This window comes from Hippocampus zosterae, chromosome 2, assembly GCF_025434085.1.
Source record: "Hippocampus zosterae strain Florida chromosome 2, ASM2543408v3, whole genome shotgun sequence".
NCBI classification, from domain to species: domain Eukaryota; kingdom Metazoa; phylum Chordata; class Actinopteri; order Syngnathiformes; family Syngnathidae; genus Hippocampus; species Hippocampus zosterae.
In genome coordinates this window covers 11,383,699-11,400,710 of record NC_067452.1, presented here as the reverse complement: position 1 = coordinate 11,400,710, position 17,012 = coordinate 11,383,699, and the positions used below count along the sequence as shown (strand labels likewise).

The following is a 17,012-nucleotide window of genomic DNA, read 5'->3' as shown; positions in this document are numbered from 1 at the left end:
GCTAACACTGTACCCGACCCCTTTGGCCCATCCCATGGGTGGTGAGCCCATGAGGAGGGAAACCCACATTGCTTCTTCGGGCTGAGCCCGGCCGGGCCCGATGGGTGCAAGCCCGGCTACCAGGCGCTCGCCATCGAGCCCCACCTCCAGGCCTGGCTCCAGAGGGCGGCTCTCCGACTCTTATTAGCGGTCCAGTTTGCGGAAAGTTTTTAACATAATAACAATCAAACCATTCTAGGAAATGTTCATTTACTCGAGCCACAAGCAATTCACTCTGAGCATGGAAATTGCCAGAATCGGACTGAGTGAGAATCGCTTCCTTGTTTTTCAAAGTCTCGTAGATTTGAGTCTTTCGGACTCCAGGCGTCTCCTGAATGTTTCGTACTTTGTTACCTGCTTCGTTTAATCAGATACATATCACTTTCCCTTCCATGGTCATTACTCTCTCCCTCTTTCTTCATCTTCCCCTCCCTCCCTGTGCTCTGCAACTTGAAGTAACTGCTCCACCTGGTATTGAAATACCTGTCATTACAAGTCCAAACGAAATGAATGCAATCAAACCTTAATTGTGCACCAATCTTCGGCGGGGCGGATTAAAAAGACCAACGGCCCGCAGGCCGTAGTTTGCCCACCCCTGGTCTAGAGTCTTCCTCTCACCTTGCCTCCCAAATCATGATTTCTACCAACATGACAATCAAATCGCAATGGTGTACCATTACCAGTGCTTTCTGCTCTGTTACAATTATCTCTGATAAATCAGCCTTGTTCTCCATTTAGTCTAGTGCTCCAGATAAAGGGGAACTGTAGATCGGGCATATTTTTTTGTAGGAGGAGTGTGTTGATGAAGGGAGAAGAAGGAAGGCAAACAGGAAAGGGGTTTGCATGCAGGAATCTTTGTTGCTGATGACTTTTTATTTTGACCAAGCAGAACGGTATATGACAGCGCTGCAGGTATGAATTGATCCGATTGATTTACGGCACGGGCGGCCCGGTAGTCCAGTGGTTAGCACGTTGGCTTCACAGTGCAGAGGTACCGGGTTCTATTCCAGCTCCGGCCTCCCTGTGTGGAGTTTGCATGTTCTCCACGGGCCTGCGTGGGTTTTCCCCGGGTGCTCCGGTTACCTCCCACATTCCAAAGACATGCGTGGCAGGCTGATTGAACGCTCCAAATTGTGCCTAGGTGTGAGTGTGAGCGTGGATGGTTGTTCGTATCTATGTGCCCTGTGATTGGCTGGCAACCAATTCAGGGTGTCCCCTGCCTACTGCCCGGAGACAGCTGGGATAGGCTCCAGCACCCCCCGCGACCCTAGTGAGTCAAGTCAAGTCAACAGTATTTATAGAGCACTTTCAAACAGCCATCGCTGCATACAAAGTGCTGTACATGGAGCAATTTAACATGCACAATAAACAGTAAGACAAATCGGTAATAAAGGCGGTAGAAAGCACCAAACAGTAAAACCAAGAACAAATCTAAGTCATGCTGAGTTGAATGCCAAAGAATACAAGTAAGTTTTGAGGAAGGCTTTGAAGATGGGCAGCGAGGAGGCTTGTCGAATGTTCAGTGGGAGGTCATTCCAGAGAGAGGGACCGGCAACAGAAAAGGCTCAATCCCCTCTGAGCCTCAGTTTAGTTCTTGGTACTTCTAATAATGTCTGGTCCACAGACCTGAGGCGCCGGGCAGATGTGTAGGGGCGGATGAGCTCAGAGAGGTAAGGTGGCGCGAGATTATTCAGAGATTTGAAAACAAAGAGGAGGATCTTGAAAAGAACTCTAAAATGAATGGGGAGCCAGTGAGGGGATGCCAGAGTAGGAGTTATGTGCTCCCTCTTACGAGTACCAGTCAAGAGGCGAGCAGCGGCATTCTGGACCAGCTGAAGGCGCTTAATGGAGGACTGGGTGACTCCAAAGTAAAGGGCGTTGCAGTAATCGAGCCGGGATGTGACAAAGGCATGAATTACTGTCTCAAAGTGTTCATGTGAGAGGAGAGGTTTTATTTTGGCCAGCTGTCTTAAGTTGAAAGAAGCTGGATTTAACAACGGCACCAATTTGCCGATCGAGTTTGAAATCACTGTCCAGTTTTGAGGCCCAAGTTTGAGACCGTTGATTTCAGATAAGGAGACAGGGGGCCCAAGTCTACAGGATGGAATGGGCCACGGGGACCAAACAATATCACCTCTGTCTTCTTTTCGTTGAATTTCAAGAAATTTTGTGCCATCCAGGTTTTGATTTCTTCTAGACAGGATAGGAGTGGTCTTAATGAGAAGGCATCTTTCTTGCTCAGTGGGACATAGATCTGGCAGTCATCTGCATAGCAGTGGAAGGGAATACCATGTTTCCTTGAGATGGAACCCAATGGGAGCAGATACAGCGAGAACAGCAGAGGCCCCAGAATTGAGCCCTGTGGAACACCACATGACAGTAGAGCAGTGCGTGACTCAGAGCAGCCAAGGCTGACACAAAAGGTTCTGTCAGCTAGATAGGACCTAAACCACTCAAGAGCACTGCCGCCAATGCCCACCAAGTGCTGCAAACGAGTCAGCAGAATACTGTGATCCACTGTATCAAATGCTGCAGTTAAGTCAAATAAAACTAGGCACACGTGGTCTCCAGAGTCATTTGCCAGGAGGATGTCATTAGAGACACGTAACAGGGCTGACTCCGTGCTATGCATCGTCTTGAAACCTGACTGGAAGACCTCAAAGATGTTATGTTCATCCAAGAAAAGTTTCAACTGCATGTGCACGACTTTTTCCAGAATTTTGGAAATGAAAGGCGGTTTGGAAATGGGCCTGAAACTTGACAGCACATCTGGATCAAGACCAGGTTTCTTGATCAAGGGTTGGACCACAGCATGTTTAAACTGTTGGGGAACTACACCAGAAGAGAGGCTGCTGTTAATTGATATCCAACACCGATGCGCCAACACTCTGGAGAACCTCCTGAATGAAGTGCGGGGGTAGAGAGTCGCAAGGGGAGCCAGATGGCTTCGTCTGGCGAACTACATCCTGCAAAAGCGCCAAGGACACAGGTTCAAAATAATTTAGTACAGCTGAACATGGAACATGTACAGAGGGGTCAGATGCGGTATTTGAGACCAGAGTCCTAGCTGTAGAGACCTTATCAATGAAAAACTGAAGGAATCTGTTGCACATCTCGGGTGAAGAATCCGAGCAAGTAGGCAGAGGGGGTTTGAGTACGTTTTAAATAGTGCGCGTGGGTTGTGTGGGTTAGCTAGAATAAGATCCGACAGATATTCTCTTTTGGCCTCTTTTACTGTGAGCTGGTAGTTACGCCAGCAGTCTTTCCAAATTTGATAAGACACCCCTGCTTAGCTGTGCGGGTAATATCGTTAAACCATGGCTCAGGTTTAGGTTTTGGGAGCACAGTTTTTGAAGGAGGCACCAAATCCAGGATGGCACGGCATGACGAGTCGAACCAAGAGGTGAGTTCCTCTGTGTCGACGAGGGTACGCAAAGGTTATTAAAGGCATCAGAGAAACGACTACCAGTGCAAGGGTTAAAAATTCGGCGTTTACAACTAGGAGCGCCAGATTTCACAGCAGCATGCAATAAGACTACGTCAAATAAAACTGCCATGTGATCAGAAATCCCATTTTCAAGGACTTCCAGATTTGACACCGGTAGACCATGAGCAAAGACAAGGTCTAAAATATGTCCTTGTTCATGTGTCGGGCTGGTCACATACTGCACAAAATTAAAAGAGTCAATAAGTCTTAAGTTTTTTAAACGTTTTTTCCGGACAGCACACATGGATATTAAAATCCCCATTAGGAGGGTATGATCATTTCTCAGCCTGATTTCCGCAAGAAAGGTTGAAAATTCGCTTAAAAAGTCTTTGTTGTATTTAGGAGGACGGTAAATGACAGCACAAAGCACCGGGAAAACACGACCAACTTCAAAGAAGGTTGCTTCAAAGCTGGTGGCCGATGTGGTGAATGTGCACCGTTTACATTTGAAATTGTTCTTAAAGATGCTCACCGTACCTCCACCACGGCCTGCTGTCCTCGGGGTATCGAGGAAACCACAGTCAGGTGGCAACAATTCAATCGAAGCATTGTACTCACCAGTACCTGCCCAAGTCTCCGTCAGACACAGAAAATCCAAGTCATTGGAAAGGAAATACTCCCTCAGAATATGGATCTTGTTCGTCAGCGACCGGGCGTTTAACAACCCGATCCTTGTGGGAGTAGCAACGGGAGGGATTGCCTCTTTCGATCGCCGAGCCTGGGGGAATTCCCTCAAGAGCTTTCGCTGGATTCCTCCCCGAGAAAGGCGTGGAGGGTAGAAACGCCGTGGCGCGTTGGGAGAGCCAACGACTGTTGGCAAGCACGAGGCGACGGGGTCGAGGGCACACCATGCCGGAGCGATCGAAGTGTGTCTCAGATCCCGTTTTAGCTTCATGAGCTGACCGCTACATTTGCCGCGGCCGCGGCTGCGGCGGCGGCGCTTCTGTGAAGGGAGCGAGTGAACGCGGAAGAGATCAGCCGGCAGGTTAGCCAAGAACGGAGGTAGCGTCTTTTCACCACTGTCTTGCCAAAACGCGGCCGAATCTCCGACGTATTGTTGAATCGATAACAACGATCGGCGATCATAAACCAACCGAGACGCTGTTAGGGAGGTAACAAGCATTGCGAAAAGTAAAAAAACCCGAAATGGCAGGAGCGTCGCCGAACACACTGGCGCACAAGCGGCCTTCTTGGGCTTATCTAGTGAGGATCAAGCGGTTCGGAAGATGAATGAATGAAAGGATGAAATGCACCCCAAACTAGTGTACGATCCAACCTGATGTCAGCATCCAAGCACCAACATCGCTAAACTTCACAGTGACTGCATATTAAAGCAAAATTCAGCCAGATCAGCTGTGACAATGTCAAAAGGAAACAACTTCAAAAGAAAAAAAGAGCGGCTTGTTTTAAAAGAGAACAAAGACTTTGAAAGCTTGCGATGAGGAACATTATGTAAAACAAGTCATGTCACGTCGTACACACTCATTGGCAAGCAGTGACAAGAGGCACAAATGCAGACTCATTTGTGGTAGCATCTAAACGGGTTCAGAGCACTCAGCGTAACTACCAGGATTATAGAAATGGAATGAGGATTTTGGCAATGAATAAACTGATTGGTTTTCTGCTGGAAAAAGTTTACACTACCATAAAGACCTTACCCCTGACCCACATTCTTAAATATCCCTATCCATCAAGGATATATAACATTCTTCCAACTCACTAATTTCCCACATTTTATCACCATTCAGGTTATGTTTATCCATAATCCATTTACGCATCTTTAATTAATGACAAGGACAGGAACTGAACAGGGGCCGACATGAAGCATTTTTGGGTGGTAGCCTGAGGCGAGCTGTGGTGGCCTGAAAAAAATAATGAATAAAATTCACAATCATACATTTCTAATGTCTGACCGAATCCTCATACCCCCCAAAATAATCACTTTTCAGAAGACCCCCAAAACAGGTTGTTTGTTCAACATTGCATCGTCAACAAGAGCAAGCCTTTTTCAACACTTTAGATTGGTCAATAATTATGACGTCTGGACCAATAGTGTAGATTTGTGAGAAAATATGAAATTGACGAAACTGCAATTTAGGAGGTTCCAACCCAACACCAGTGACATGCAGGCCTACGTGGATTAAATAGTGGTGCATGAGTCTCGGCAGCCAAGGTGCACACAAGTATGGGCAGTCAAGGCAGCTGCTTAAGAAAATAGCCACAAACTCGACTAAATTACTAAAAACTAAAGGCGATTTAAAACAATACCTCAAGAAAATCATAATTATAACGTTTACAGGATGCGAGCCTACCAGTGGATGAAGTAGAGAAGTATGTCGTCTGAATAGCCAAAATGCAAAGCAGTATGTACCATGAGTGGCCAATCAAGACAGCTGCTTCCAAAAAATATCCACACCCGATACTCTTCAGTTGACACACACCGACAGAAACGATTGGGTTCGAAGCCGATCACTTGTGATCGCCCTGGCCAAATTTGCATCATCCAGCAATGGAGGTCTGCTTGTGCTTCGTTATATACACACTTTGCACCCTATTGCGTCTGTGTTCATAGCAGCAACGGCGCAAGCAGCCATTTGTAACTGTGCACGTCTGCAAAAATAACAAAAGGAAGAAACTCCACTAATGCACACAAGATGGAACTTCGTGCTTTACTTGCACCGGGCACAAAAATAGACATACAGTATGAGTAGAACACAATGACACACGGAAGGAATGCAAAAATGTGTGGTTGTGTGTGTATGAAAATTATGTTTATTATTTAAGAGGACGTTCTCCAGGCAACAAAGCAAGTTTCTCTTAGTGTTTGAGTCGCAGCTGGAGTTGGTGATACAGCTGTTGTGCTGAGCAGGAAATTGAGCATGCATTCCTACCTCACAAAACAAAGGTCTCGAAAAATAAGGTCCTAATTAACACAATCCGCTCCTGAGGAAGATATATTCTCGTTGTTATGGGAATAAGACTAGTCATAGTTAGCATGATCAAAAATCTCTTTGCGGCGATGTAGTTACAATTAGATTAGTGGATCCATTTAATGAACAGTCAAGTAAACACAGGCAGAGCACTTGGTACGCATCAAATATATACGAGACAACAAAACGTAGTCAGCCTCGCTGCTGTTACTCGAGTCTGAGGGGCACAAGCAGCCATTGTCCCAGCTGAAAGAAAGCAGGCCTGTTTCCCATCCAAATCTCGGCACTCAGACACAAGTCAAAGGGATAAAACAGCTGTTCATTTAATGTCAGGGGGTCAGATGCGGTATTTGAGACCAGAGTCCTAGCTGTAGAGACCTTATCAATGAAAAACTGAAGGAATCTGTTGCACATCTCGGGTGAAGAATCCGAGCAAGTAGGCAGAGGGGGTTTGAGTACGTTTTAAATAGTGCGCGTGGGTTGTGTGGGTTAGCTAGAATAAGATCCGACAGATATTCTCTTTTGGCCTCTTTTACTGTGAGCTGGTAGTTACGCCAGCAGTCTTTCCAAATTTGATAAGACACCCCTGCTTAGCTGTGCGGGTAATATCGTTAAACCATGGCTCAGGTTTAGGTTTTGGGAGCACAGTTTTTGAAGGAGGCACCAAATCCAGGATGGCACGGCATGACGAGTCGAACCAAGAGGTGAGTTCCTCTGTGTCGACGAGGGTACGCAAAGGTTATTAAAGGCATCAGAGAAACGACTACCAGTGCAAGGGTTAAAAATTCGGCGTTTACAACTAGGAGCGCCAGATTTCACAGCAGCATGCAATAAGACTACGTCAAATAAAACTGCCATGTGATCAGAAATCCCATTTTCAAGGACTTCCAGATTTGACACCGGTAGACCATGAGCAAAGACAAGGTCTAAAATATGTCCTTGTTCATGTGTCGGGCTGGTCACATACTGCACAAAATTAAAAGAGTCAATAAGTCTTAAGTTTTTTAAACGTTTTTTCCGGACAGCACACATGGATATTAAAATCCCCATTAGGAGGGTATGATCATTTCTCAGCCTGATTTCCGCAAGAAAGGTTGAAAATTCGCTTAAAAAGTCTTTGTTGTATTTAGGAGGACGGTAAATGACAGCACAAAGCACCGGGAAAACACGACCAACTTCAAAGAAGGTTGCTTCAAAGCTGGTGGCCGATGTGGTGAATGTGCACCGTTTACATTTGAAATTGTTCTTAAAGATGCTCACCGTACCTCCACCACGGCCTGCTGTCCTCGGGGTATCGAGGAAACCACAGTCAGGTGGCAACAATTCAATCGAAGCATTGTACTCACCAGTACCTGCCCAAGTCTCCGTCAGACACAGAAAATCCAAGTCATTGGAAAGGAAATACTCCCTCAGAATATGGATCTTGTTCGTCAGCGACCGGGCGTTTAACAACCCGATCCTTGTGGGAGTAGCAACGGGAGGGATTGCCTCTTTCGATCGCCGAGCCTGGGGGAATTCCCTCAAGAGCTTTCGCTGGATTCCTCCCCGAGAAAGGCGTGGAGGGTAGAAACGCCGTGGCGCGTTGGGAGAGCCAACGACTGTTGGCAAGCACGAGGCGACGGGGTCGAGGGCACACCATGCCGGAGCGATCGAAGTGTGTCTCAGATCCCGTTTTAGCTTCATGAGCTGACCGCTACATTTGCCGCGGCCGCGGCTGCGGCGGCGGCGCTTCTGTGAAGGGAGCGAGTGAACGCGGAAGAGATCAGCCGGCAGGTTAGCCAAGAACGGAGGTAGCGTCTTTTCACCACTGTCTTGCCAAAACGCGGCCGAATCTCCGACGTATTGTTGAATCGATAACAACGATCGGCGATCATAAACCAACCGAGACGCTGTTAGGGAGGTAACAAGCATTGCGAAAAGTAAAAAAACCCGAAATGGCAGGAGCGTCGCCGAACACACTGGCGCACAAGCGGCCTTCTTGGGCTTATCTAGTGAGGATCAAGCGGTTCGGAAGATGAATGAATGAAAGGATGAAATGCACCCCAAACTAGTGTACGATCCAACCTGATGTCAGCATCCAAGCACCAACATCGCTAAACTTCACAGTGACTGCATATTAAAGCAAAATTCAGCCAGATCAGCTGTGACAATGTCAAAAGGAAACAACTTCAAAAGAAAAAAAGAGCGGCTTGTTTTAAAAGAGAACAAAGACTTTGAAAGCTTGCGATGAGGAACATTATGTAAAACAAGTCATGTCACGTCGTACACACTCATTGGCAAGCAGTGACAAGAGGCACAAATGCAGACTCATTTGTGGTAGCATCTAAACGGGTTCAGAGCACTCAGCGTAACTACCAGGATTATAGAAATGGAATGAGGATTTTGGCAATGAATAAACTGATTGGTTTTCTGCTGGAAAAAGTTTACACTACCATAAAGACCTTACCCCTGACCCACATTCTTAAATATCCCTATCCATCAAGGATATATAACATTCTTCCAACTCACTAATTTCCCACATTTTATCACCATTCAGGTTATGTTTATCCATAATCCATTTACGCATCTTTAATTAATGACAAGGACAGGAACTGAACAGGGGCCGACATGAAGCATTTTTGGGTGGTAGCCTGAGGCGAGCTGTGGTGGCCTGAAAAAAATAATGAATAAAATTCACAATCATACATTTCTAATGTCTGACCGAATCCTCATACCCCCCAAAATAATCACTTTTCAGAAGACCCCCAAAACAGGTTGTTTGTTCAACATTGCATCGTCAACAAGAGCAAGCCTTTTTCAACACTTTAGATTGGTCAATAATTATGACGTCTGGACCAATAGTGTAGATTTGTGAGAAAATATGAAATTGACGAAACTGCAATTTAGGAGGTTCCAACCCAACACCAGTGACATGCAGGCCTACGTGGATTAAATAGTGGTGCATGAGTCTCGGCAGCCAAGGTGCACACAAGTATGGGCAGTCAAGGCAGCTGCTTAAGAAAATAGCCACAAACTCGACTAAATTACTAAAAACTAAAGGCGATTTAAAACAATACCTCAAGAAAATCATAATTATAACGTTTACAGGATGCGAGCCTACCAGTGGATGAAGTAGAGAAGTATGTCGTCTGAATAGCCAAAATGCAAAGCAGTATGTACCATGAGTGGCCAATCAAGACAGCTGCTTCCAAAAAATATCCACACCCGATACTCTTCAGTTGACACACACCGACAGAAACGATTGGGTTCGAAGCCGATCACTTGTGATCGCCCTGGCCAAATTTGCATCATCCAGCAATGGAGGTCTGCTTGTGCTTCGTTATATACACACTTTGCACCCTATTGCGTCTGTGTTCATAGCAGCAACGGCGCAAGCAGCCATTTGTAACTGTGCACGTCTGCAAAAATAACAAAAGGAAGAAACTCCACTAATGCACACAAGATGGAACTTCGTGCTTTACTTGCACCGGGCACAAAAATAGACATACAGTATGAGTAGAACACAATGACACACGGAAGGAATGCAAAAATGTGTGGTTGTGTGTGTATGAAAATTATGTTTATTATTTAAGAGGACGTTCTCCAGGCAACAAAGCAAGTTTCTCTTAGTGTTTGAGTCGCAGCTGGAGTTGGTGATACAGCTGTTGTGCTGAGCAGGAAATTGAGCATGCATTCCTACCTCACAAAACAAAGGTCTCGAAAAATAAGGTCCTAATTAACACAATCCGCTCCTGAGGAAGATATATTCTCGTTGTTATGGGAATAAGACTAGTCATAGTTAGCATGATCAAAAATCTCTTTGCGGCGATGTAGTTACAATTAGATTAGTGGATCCATTTAATGAACAGTCAAGTAAACACAGGCAGAGCACTTGGTACGCATCAAATATATACGAGACAACAAAACGTAGTCAGCCTCGCTGCTGTTACTCGAGTCTGAGGGGCACAAGCAGCCATTGTCCCAGCTGAAAGAAAGCAGGCCTGTTTCCCATCCAAATCTCGGCACTCAGACACAAGTCAAAGGGATAAAACAGCTGTTCATTTAATGTCAGGGGGTCAGATGCGGTATTTGAGACCAGAGTCCTAGCTGTAGAGACCTTATCAATGAAAAACTGAAGGAATCTGTTGCACATCTCGGGTGAAGAATCCGAGCAAGTAGGCAGAGGGGGTTTGAGTACGTTTTAAATAGTGCGCGTGGGTTGTGTGGGTTAGCTAGAATAAGATCCGACAGATATTCTCTTTTGGCCTCTTTTACTGTGAGCTGGTAGTTACGCCAGCAGTCTTTCCAAATTTGATAAGACACCCCTGCTTAGCTGTGCGGGTAATATCGTTAAACCATGGCTCAGGTTTAGGTTTTGGGAGCACAGTTTTTGAAGGAGGCACCAAATCCAGGATGGCACGGCATGACGAGTCGAACCAAGAGGTGAGTTCCTCTGTGTCGACGAGGGTACGCAAAGGTTATTAAAGGCATCAGAGAAACGACTACCAGTGCAAGGGTTAAAAATTCGGCGTTTACAACTAGGAGCGCCAGATTTCACAGCAGCATGCAATAAGACTACGTCAAATAAAACTGCCATGTGATCAGAAATCCCATTTTCAAGGACTTCCAGATTTGACACCGGTAGACCATGAGCAAAGACAAGGTCTAAAATATGTCCTTGTTCATGTGTCGGGCTGGTCACATACTGCACAAAATTAAAAGAGTCAATAAGTCTTAAGTTTTTTAAACGTTTTTTCCGGACAGCACACATGGATATTAAAATCCCCATTAGGAGGGTATGATCATTTCTCAGCCTGATTTCCGCAAGAAAGGTTGAAAATTCGCTTAAAAAGTCTTTGTTGTATTTAGGAGGACGGTAAATGACAGCACAAAGCACCGGGAAAACACGACCAACTTCAAAGAAGGTTGCTTCAAAGCTGGTGGCCGATGTGGTGAATGTGCACCGTTTACATTTGAAATTGTTCTTAAAGATGCTCACCGTACCTCCACCACGGCCTGCTGTCCTCGGGGTATCGAGGAAACCACAGTCAGGTGGCAACAATTCAATCGAAGCATTGTACTCACCAGTACCTGCCCAAGTCTCCGTCAGACACAGAAAATCCAAGTCATTGGAAAGGAAATACTCCCTCAGAATATGGATCTTGTTCGTCAGCGACCGGGCGTTTAACAACCCGATCCTTGTGGGAGTAGCAACGGGAGGGATTGCCTCTTTCGATCGCCGAGCCTGGGGGAATTCCCTCAAGAGCTTTCGCTGGATTCCTCCCCGAGAAAGGCGTGGAGGGTAGAAACGCCGTGGCGCGTTGGGAGAGCCAACGACTGTTGGCAAGCACGAGGCGACGGGGTCGAGGGCACACCATGCCGGAGCGATCGAAGTGTGTCTCAGATCCCGTTTTAGCTTCATGAGCTGACCGCTACATTTGCCGCGGCCGCGGCTGCGGCGGCGGCGCTTCTGTGAAGGGAGCGAGTGAACGCGGAAGAGATCAGCCGGCAGGTTAGCCAAGAACGGAGGTAGCGTCTTTTCACCACTGTCTTGCCAAAACGCGGCCGAATCTCCGACGTATTGTTGAATCGATAACAACGATCGGCGATCATAAACCAACCGAGACGCTGTTAGGGAGGTAACAAGCATTGCGAAAAGTAAAAAAACCCGAAATGGCAGGAGCGTCGCCGAACACACTGGCGCACAAGCGGCCTTCTTGGGCTTATCTAGTGAGGATCAAGCGGTTCGGAAGATGAATGAATGAAAGGATGAAATGCACCCCAAACTAGTGTACGATCCAACCTGATGTCAGCATCCAAGCACCAACATCGCTAAACTTCACAGTGACTGCATATTAAAGCAAAATTCAGCCAGATCAGCTGTGACAATGTCAAAAGGAAACAACTTCAAAAGAAAAAAAGAGCGGCTTGTTTTAAAAGAGAACAAAGACTTTGAAAGCTTGCGATGAGGAACATTATGTAAAACAAGTCATGTCACGTCGTACACACTCATTGGCAAGCAGTGACAAGAGGCACAAATGCAGACTCATTTGTGGTAGCATCTAAACGGGTTCAGAGCACTCAGCGTAACTACCAGGATTATAGAAATGGAATGAGGATTTTGGCAATGAATAAACTGATTGGTTTTCTGCTGGAAAAAGTTTACACTACCATAAAGACCTTACCCCTGACCCACATTCTTAAATATCCCTATCCATCAAGGATATATAACATTCTTCCAACTCACTAATTTCCCACATTTTATCACCATTCAGGTTATGTTTATCCATAATCCATTTACGCATCTTTAATTAATGACAAGGACAGGAACTGAACAGGGGCCGACATGAAGCATTTTTGGGTGGTAGCCTGAGGCGAGCTGTGGTGGCCTGAAAAAAATAATGAATAAAATTCACAATCATACATTTCTAATGTCTGACCGAATCCTCATACCCCCCAAAATAATCACTTTTCAGAAGACCCCCAAAACAGGTTGTTTGTTCAACATTGCATCGTCAACAAGAGCAAGCCTTTTTCAACACTTTAGATTGGTCAATAATTATGACGTCTGGACCAATAGTGTAGATTTGTGAGAAAATATGAAATTGACGAAACTGCAATTTAGGAGGTTCCAACCCAACACCAGTGACATGCAGGCCTACGTGGATTAAATAGTGGTGCATGAGTCTCGGCAGCCAAGGTGCACACAAGTATGGGCAGTCAAGGCAGCTGCTTAAGAAAATAGCCACAAACTCGACTAAATTACTAAAAACTAAAGGCGATTTAAAACAATACCTCAAGAAAATCATAATTATAACGTTTACAGGATGCGAGCCTACCAGTGGATGAAGTAGAGAAGTATGTCGTCTGAATAGCCAAAATGCAAAGCAGTATGTACCATGAGTGGCCAATCAAGACAGCTGCTTCCAAAAAATATCCACACCCGATACTCTTCAGTTGACACACACCGACAGAAACGATTGGGTTCGAAGCCGATCACTTGTGATCGCCCTGGCCAAATTTGCATCATCCAGCAATGGAGGTCTGCTTGTGCTTCGTTATATACACACTTTGCACCCTATTGCGTCTGTGTTCATAGCAGCAACGGCGCAAGCAGCCATTTGTAACTGTGCACGTCTGCAAAAATAACAAAAGGAAGAAACTCCACTAATGCACACAAGATGGAACTTCGTGCTTTACTTGCACCGGGCACAAAAATAGACATACAGTATGAGTAGAACACAATGACACACGGAAGGAATGCAAAAATGTGTGGTTGTGTGTGTATGAAAATTATGTTTATTATTTAAGAGGACGTTCTCCAGGCAACAAAGCAAGTTTCTCTTAGTGTTTGAGTCGCAGCTGGAGTTGGTGATACAGCTGTTGTGCTGAGCAGGAAATTGAGCATGCATTCCTACCTCACAAAACAAAGGTCTCGAAAAATAAGGTCCTAATTAACACAATCCGCTCCTGAGGAAGATATATTCTCGTTGTTATGGGAATAAGACTAGTCATAGTTAGCATGATCAAAAATCTCTTTGCGGCGATGTAGTTACAATTAGATTAGTGGATCCATTTAATGAACAGTCAAGTAAACACAGGCAGAGCACTTGGTACGCATCAAATATATACGAGACAACAAAACGTAGTCAGCCTCGCTGCTGTTACTCGAGTCTGAGGGGCACAAGCAGCCATTGTCCCAGCTGAAAGAAAGCAGGCCTGTTTCCCATCCAAATCTCGGCACTCAGACACAAGTCAAAGGGATAAAACAGCTGTTCATTTAATGTCAGGGAACGACTTGCTCCCAGCTGTCTGCGCACTGTATCGATGCAGCTGTTCAGCCGTGGAAACCAAATCAGGGATGACAGGCGCAAGGACGAGAACCGTCAGGAATGAGTAATTAATCCATTTTAGGGCTGCAACAACAAATGAATAATATCAATACAAATCATTATTTAAAATTGCTGCCAATAGATTTTATTCTTGACTCATTGTGTCATGCGATTATTCTATCACTCAGTCTCGGTCACGCTTTTATTACGTCAGCCGCGTTCTCTCTCAGACGTCACAGCGCACATAAGTTGAGCGGGCATTGCATACTGTTTACACCGGGAATGTCCAGCTGTGTCATAAATATGCAAAGAACACAGAAATTAGGAAAAGGGTAAATAATATGTGTTACATGGAAGTAATATATTCTTTGTCTAATGGCACTGTATTATGCTTCATTTGAAGGAAAAATGTGATACGCTTGTCAGAATGTCAGAAGCATTTCATATTTCATCTGATTTGTATTGTGTCAAGATGATTGTTTTGCAAACATGTTAATTTTTAAACTACTTGTACAACTACAAAGAAAAAATCTGGCATTTTTTTCTGTTTATTGTGTAGTTTCCAGGGTGCAGGATGTTGAAGTTGCTGCTCATTGAGAGAGGAGATTATAAAATAAGATAAGATGTCCTTTATTTGTCCCACACTGCGGAAATTCTACAGCAGCAAGATTGTGGGTAAAAAGAAGAAAGAGAAAAACATGGATCGGTTTGCATTCACAAAATAAATGTTACAGTTTCAATGTACACTCTTCAATTAAATGCAATATAAATATATATGGGTGGCTGTGCTATTTATTTTTATAGCATACTAGCTGGTTCGCCGCCCTCCGAGCGGCTCATCAGCTAGTTCCTGCGGAAGGCTGGTAAGGTGGGCCTTCGGCCCACAGAAGTGTTGTTGCTTGGTTCAACTTTTTGTTCATCTTCATTGCTTATCGCGAAAATAAAGAGATGTTTAGCTCTACTAAATAACTAACAATTTTATTGCAATGCTTGTGGGTAGACAACATTTTTTCGCTAAGATGCCCGCTCGATCGTAGTGAGCCACTGCCTGAGCGGCGCAGTGGCGGCGCAGTGGCGGCGCGCAGTGGCGGCGCGCAGTGGCGGCGCGCAGTGGCGGCGCGCAGTGGCGGCGCGCAGCGGCGCGGTGAAGTAGGTACGTTTTGAAAAGGGACAGACGGAAGGACAGACCGCGTGCGGGACGACGCACAATATATATATATATATATATATCTACAAGTCAAGTCAAGTCAACAGTATTTATAGAGCACTTTCAAACAGCCATTGCTGCATACAAAGCGCTGTACATGGAGCAATTTAACACGCACAATAAACAGTAAGACAAATCGGTAATAAAGGCGGTAGAAAGCACCAAACAGTAAAATCAAGAACAAATCTAAGTCATGCTGAGTCGAATGCCAAAGAATACAAGTGAGTTTTGAGGAGGGCTTTGAAGATGGGCAGCGAGGAGGCTTGCCGAATGTTCAGTGGGACGTCATTCCAGAGAGAGGGACCAGCAACTTCTAACAAAGTCTATATAGGGACGGACACCAGGATTTATTTTTTTTTAAATATAAAAAAATTCCTCGTCTCACCCCTCGGGTGGTGTCCGTCCTCCATTCAGCTCAGGTCCTCTACCAGAGGCCAGGAAGCTTGAGGGTTCTGTGCAGTATCCTTGCTGTTCCCAGCACTGTGCTTTTCTGTACTGAGATGTCCGATGTTGTTCCTGGGATCTGTTGCAGCCACTCATCTAGTTTGGGGGTCACTGCCCCTAGTGCTCCGACCACCACAGGCACGACTGTCACCTTTACCTTCCAGGCTCTCTCCAGCGCCTCTCTGAGCCCTTGGTATTTCTCGAGTTTCTCGTGTTCCTTCTTTCTGATGTTTCCATCACTTGGGACCGCTACATCGACTACAACGGCTTTCCTGCCCTTTATCTATGATCACGATATCTGGTTGGTTAGCCAATACCATCTTGTCAGTCTGGATCTGGAAGTCCCACAGGATCTTCGCTCTGGCATTCTCCACCACCTTCGGAGGCGTTTCCCATTTTGACCTTGGGGTTTCCAGTCCATACTCCGCAAAGATGTTTCGTGTTCCTTCTTTCTGATGTTTCCATCACTTGGGACCGCTGCATCAACTACAACGGCTTTCTTCTGCCCTTTTTCTATGATCACAATATCTGGTTGGTTCGCCATTACCATTTTGTCAGTCTGGATCTGGAAGTCTCACAGGATCTTCGCTCTGTCATTCTCCACCACCTTCTGAGGCGTTTCCCATTTTGAACTCGGGGTTTCCAGTCCATACTCTATACAGATGTTTCAGGAGACTATGCCAGCCACCTGGTTATGGCGTTCCATGTAGGCTTTCCCTGCCAGCATCTTACACCCTGCAGTTATGTGTTGGATCGTCTCAGGTGCCTCTTTGCACAACCTACACCTTGGGTCTTGTCTGGTGTGGTATATCTGTGCCTCAATGGCTCTGGTGCTCAGGGCCTGCTCCTGAGCAGCCAGGATGAGTGCCTCTGTGCTGTCTTTCAGGCCAGCCCTCTCTAGCCACTGATAGAACCTCTGGAGATCAGCCACTTCAGTTATGGTCCGGTGGTACATCCCATGTAGGGGCTTGTCCTCCCATGATGGTCCCTCTTCCAGCGCCTCATCTTCTGTTCCCCATTGTCTGAGACATTATCTGAGTACGTCATCCGTTGGAGCCTTCTCCTTGATGTATTCATGGAGCTTGGATCTTTCA

At 45.7% G+C, this 17,012-nt stretch overlaps 2 protein-coding genes across 7 annotated transcripts in view; both read right to left on the bottom strand.

The window, feature by feature from the left end:
* The window catches only part of znf512b (zinc finger protein 512B), a 74,552-nt gene that overhangs the window by 20,843 nt on the left and 36,697 nt on the right, over positions 1-17,012 (bottom strand). The gene's annotated exons all lie outside the window — the stretch shown is intronic.
* LOC127594991 (uncharacterized) lies at positions 1,317-15,331 on the bottom strand. Of its 3 annotated transcripts, none has more exons than XM_052056722.1 (2): positions 13,209-15,331; positions 1,317-5,764 (listed from the first exon to the last, which is right to left on the bottom strand). In XM_052056722.1, exon 2 carries the CDS (start codon positions 4,647-4,649, stop codon positions 3,288-3,290), a length of 1,362 nt encoding a protein of 453 aa, XP_051912682.1. In that variant the 5' UTR covers positions 4,650-5,764; positions 13,209-15,331; the 3' UTR covers positions 1,317-3,287. The 3 variants fall into 3 exon arrangements, with proteins under 3 accessions (XP_051912682.1, XP_051912675.1, XP_051912690.1); XM_052056715.1 differs by lacking the exon at positions 13,209-15,331 and adding an exon at positions 9,491-10,501; XM_052056730.1 differs by lacking the exon at positions 1,317-5,764 and adding an exon at positions 6,826-9,482.